The sequence below is a fragment of the Ipomoea triloba genome, chromosome 4 (assembly GCF_003576645.1).
Source record: "Ipomoea triloba cultivar NCNSP0323 chromosome 4, ASM357664v1".
Lineage (NCBI taxonomy): Eukaryota > Viridiplantae > Streptophyta > Magnoliopsida > Solanales > Convolvulaceae > Ipomoea > Ipomoea triloba.
Genome location: NC_044919.1, coordinates 15,161,746 through 15,166,769, shown reverse-complemented (window position 1 = coordinate 15,166,769; position 5,024 = coordinate 15,161,746). Strand labels below are relative to the sequence as shown.

At 35.3% G+C, this 5,024-nt stretch overlaps 1 protein-coding gene across 1 annotated transcript in view; it reads left to right on the top strand.

Annotated features, from left to right (window-relative positions):
- The window catches only part of LOC116016484 (probable sulfate transporter 3.3), a 7,773-nt gene extending 3,596 nt beyond the window's left edge, over positions 1–4,177 (top strand). Inside the window, exons 8-14 of the mRNA XM_031256768.1 lie at positions 84–200; positions 327–453; positions 1,133–1,419; positions 2,097–2,287; positions 2,398–2,486; positions 3,264–3,340; positions 3,755–4,177. Of these exons, the coding sequence (XP_031112628.1) occupies positions 84–200; positions 327–453; positions 1,133–1,419; positions 2,097–2,287; positions 2,398–2,486; positions 3,264–3,340; positions 3,755–3,916 (1,050 nt within the window). The 3' untranslated portion in view covers positions 3,917–4,177. The remainder of the gene's footprint in view (positions 1–83; positions 201–326; positions 454–1,132; positions 1,420–2,096; positions 2,288–2,397; positions 2,487–3,263; positions 3,341–3,754) is intronic.
- The last annotated feature ends 847 nt before the right edge of the window (positions 4,178–5,024 follow it).

The window sequence follows — 5,024 nt, the reverse complement described above, 5'->3', positions numbered from 1 at the left end:
TTTTTTTTTTTTTTTTTTTTTCATTTATCACTAACCCTCACAATAATTATTTATTTAATTTTTAAAAATGTTGGTCAATTTAGATTGGAAAACTGCAAGAAGGATTGAACCCTCCTTCATGGAACATGCTACGTTTCCATGGGGCCCACTTGGGGCTAGTCATCAAAACTGGGATTGTCACTGGTATCATTTCACTCACTGTAAGTGGATCTTATTATATAATAATTTATTTATTTATTTTTTTAAAACCCAAGAATTAATGACCTAGAAATAAAATTGGATTGGTGCAAAATAAAAAAATTGTGTTGAAACATATATGCATACAGGAAGGAATTGCAGTGGGGAGAACTTTTGCTGCCCTGAAGAACTACCAGGTTGATGGCAACAAGGAAATGATGGCAATCGGGATCATGAACGTCGTAGGTTCCTCGACTTCGTGCTATATCACAACAGGTAGGATATTTATAATGTCTCAGTAATCGGGTGATAGACTTGGCCTTTACCGATTTTAATGGGACAAATTTTCCTGCCAGCACCAACCAACTAGTCTTAATTGATTGTTAAGGGTACTTGACTTTGATCCCATTGTGCCCAAAAACTATGGTCCTGTTTGGTAAATTATCAGCCTATCAGCCAATTTTGGTTTATTTGACCATTATTAGTTTTTTTGTTAATAAGTTTTTTGTAACTCCAAAATGCTAAAATTCAAAAGGCTACTCAAAGCAGCCTTTTCATTTAGCTTTTTAAGAAAAGAAATTATACCAAACAGCTATCAGCTAACAGCTAATTTATCAAACAACTTTCTAGAATCAGCTAATATTATCAACAAATCATATCTTCTAACCCAAACAGCCAACAGTCATTTACCAAATAGAACCTATAACTAGTAGCAAATGTCTAACTTTGTTTTCTTATACCGCCACACATTCTCCAGACGTTGGGTACTGGACTTGACCCTTTAAACCCTTTATCGGTCTTTGCCCAATCATCCACAGTCACTGGGTGTCTGGGTGCTAGAACCCTTATTGGTCTCTGTCCAACAGTTTGAATGACTAACATAGTAGGTTTGTGTTGGTATATGAATGATTTAATGTAATGCAAATTAAAATGGGCATTTCAATTGAATTTTCAGGGGCTTTCTCTAGATCTGCAGTGAACCACAACGCAGGGTGCAAAACAGCGGTTTCCAACATTGTAATGGCCGTGACGGTGATGGTCACGCTCCTCTTCCTCATGCCGCTCTTCCAGTACACCCCCAACGTCATCCTCGGGGCAATCATCGTCACTGCAGTGGTCGGACTGATCGACATCCCCGCCGCGTATTCTATCTGGAAAGTCGACAAGTTCGATTTCATCGTCCTGTTATGTGCCTTTTTTGGCGTAACATTCATCTCTGTCCAAAACGGTCTTGCCATTGCGGTGCGTGCCCCTGATCCATTATACTTGTTTGGACCAAAAATTATAGCTAGTAGTCAAGGCGTTGTTTTATTTTCTTATACCACCACACATTTTCGAGAGGCTCAGGCCCCTGGGGATTGTAGGGCTGAGTTAAGCCCTTTACAGACCTCTGCCTAACAATTCTCAGCCACCGAGTGCTAGACTTGACCTTACTAGCCCCACTCAGCAATACCCTTCCCCAACCTCGGGCTTTGATACCACTTGTTAGGTTCAAACACTTACCACTACGCTATAGTTAGTATAGAACCTGGAGGATGTGGTTAAGTTGAAGGGACTCATTCATCCTTAACCAAAGGTCAAGGTTTGATCCTTGGCTTTGGGTATGGAGCAACTTTAAATCTCCAGGCCAACTATCATTGTGTCCGACAGTGGAGACTCTGGATTACACCCAAAAGAATAGTTCGTATAGAATGCGCAACTTTATTTCTTTATACTGCTACATATTTTTGAGACGCTAAGTGCTGGATTTGGTCATTTAAGTTCTTTAGAGACTTCTGCCCAACAATATCCAGCCTCCCGGTGCTAGACTTAGCATTTACTGACGTCGCTAATAATATTTTTCCCTATTCTCACTTCACAATTCACATGCATTGCCCCTCTGTCTAACCAACATCATGGATATATACATATATGTTCAGGTTGGGATATCCATCTTTAAGGTGTTGTTGCAAATCACTAGGCCTAAAACAATGATGTTGGGAAATATTCCTGGGACAGGGATTTACCGCGACCTCGATCATTACAAGGAAGCCATTACAACTCCTGGCTTCTTGATCTTAAGCATTGAAGCTCCAATCAATTTTGTCAATACAACTTATCTCAAAGAAAGGTTTGTTTCTCAACAACCTAAGCTAGCTGCAAAATGTTCTTTCACTTCTGTTTTTTTGTTCCTGTATTCATTTCCTTACCCTTTTCTTTTTTTTTTGTCCTTACAAAAAGGATTTCAAGGTGGATAGAAGAATATGAGGCCGAGGAGGAGCAAACCAAAAAACAATCTGAGCTGAGATTTGTGGTTCTTGATATGTCTGGTAAGCTTTTTAGAAACATGGTTTTCAGCATTATTGGCATCAACCTTGCATTGTAGTACTTCACAAAGAAACACACACATTTTGGACACTCTCTATTGTCACTTTATTATTCAAGAGATTCCTACACTCAAACATTAAAAAAAAATTTAAAAAAAATGAAATAAGGAGTACATTTGTTAACTTTATAAGAACGTTAATACAAAAAGGAAAAATATCGTGTACTCTCATTTTTCACTCCCAACTTTTACTCCACACACAAAATTTTGATCCAGACACTTGCATTAGGACCACATGAAAAAAGCATCAGTGTCTGTCACATCATGAAATAAAATTTAGGGTGTAATATTCTAGAGTCTATGTAATAGAACTCGTACACAAATTGCTTTACCTATTAGTACACCGCAATATTATCATATATTAAACCAACTTTTTAATGAAAAGAGATGAAACCATAAAAATTAGCTAAGTCTGACACAACTTCACATTAATTGTGTAAGAAATTGTGGGATACTAATTAAGATTGAGACGTTTCCCTGGACCAATTTTATGGTTCAAAATTGAAAGTACTGAAAAGTTACAAAAAGTTAGCTAACCTATGTAGGCAAAATGATAATAAAGTATGTCTCGAACTCTAGGTTAAAATAGCATTTATAGCAAAGTAATACAGATCCTTATTTTCACCAAGGTATTGTCAATTGGAATCTTCCTTAGAGCACCTTACTACAAGTAAAAGACATTTTAAATGGAATAATGAAATTTGTTTGTTGAAATTGTCAGCTATCAGTGCTATTGATACAAGTGGAGTCTCATTTTTCAAGGACTTGAGAATGACACTAGAAAAGAAGGGTGTTGAGGTAAGCATCTATATGCTCTTGTAATTTTATTTTAGCATTTGTACAAATAAGTTAGAGGCTGGATTAAAGACCCCCCTAAATTAATTTACTGCACCCTAAACCAAAAATTCAAAGAGTGACTCTCTAGTGTGACTGTCTCACAAATCCTTATCCGTAAGATGGGTCAGATCAATATAAAAATGTAATATTTATACTGAAAAAAGTAATACTAATCAATAAAAGTATTACATTTTTCTTCAAAAAGTATTACGCTTTCCTTTATAAGTAACAAACAAATTCCTGAGTAATATTACATTTTTTCAATATAAATACTCGACCCGTTTCACAGACAAGAATATAACGATCTCACACAAATTTTTGCCAAACTGAAATGCCAAATTTCACTATTTTGACTTTATTTAACATACATGACAGCTTGTGTTGGTAAATCCACTTGGTGAAGTCCTGGAAAAGTTACAGAGAGCAGAAGAAACCGAAGATATTGTGAAATCAGATTCTCTGTTTTTGACTGTTGGAGAAGCTGTTTCTGCACTTTCATCAACCATCAAGTTTCAAGTGCCAACAGATCATGTATGATTGATCTATTGCACTTAGTGTAATCTCCTACTTAGCTTGTATTTTTCTCATCTTTAATTTAAACCCTTAAAGTTGTGCCTGCCTTAAATTATTTGGATAAAATCCTCAATTAAATATCAGAAATGAACTTTGAACTGGATTTCTAGATATTCTCATATTCAATATATAGCATAATTGTACAAGCAGTTATGTTCTGGCTAGCTTTGTAAGTGTTTGATCTTTTTGAAAGTTCTATGAATTATGAGATAACTTCAGCTACAATCCCCTATTTTTCTTTCTCAGCGGCCTTTTTTTTTTTTTTAATCAACATGATAATATTTATGATTTAAAGAAATTAATTAGTTCTAAACCACTATCTCTTAAATCCAACAACACTACTAACTAGTACAAAGCAGCCTATGCATACTTATGTATTATTTATGACCTTTTTCAAAAAAGAAGCATTTGTTTGTTTGTTTATTTGTTAAAGCTAATTAATTACAACATAATCGATCTGAATTTGTAGATCAGCCATTCTCTAGCTGGTTTGACTAGCTTTGTCTAATTGACTTAGTCATAAGTTAAAATGGATATTTAGTAAATAGTTGTTTGGCACCAATCAACTGAAATTTAAAATGCTACTCCAAGTAGCACTTTTTTATCAACTTATTGAATTTAAAATTGTAAAAGACTAATGTAACTATTATATGTAACCTCTCATAAAAAACTCTCTTTTCTCACAAAATTCTTGAAGCTAATCTAAACTAACTAGAGTACTAAACAGGATCAATTGTTTTAATCATCCCTGCTAGACGTTAATCAATAGGGTCAATAGACCCGCCAACCAACCCCACAAGAGTAAACAAATCCTGTTAAAAATCAGTGATATTGTTGGACCCACCAACTAGCCATACCAGTGTAAATAAAGGTTAATTGACTGAAATGTGCTTGAGTTTCTTGTTAGAAACGCAAGTCACAAATGAGTTTCTCAAAAAATTCAAACTGATTTTTTTTGGTGCTAAAGTGCGACAAAAGCAAGTGCGTTTGTCATAATGTATATAAGACAAGCAAGTAGCACTTGTGTGTTTCATTCGTATGTGTACAAACAAGAAACGCAACAATGGAGACG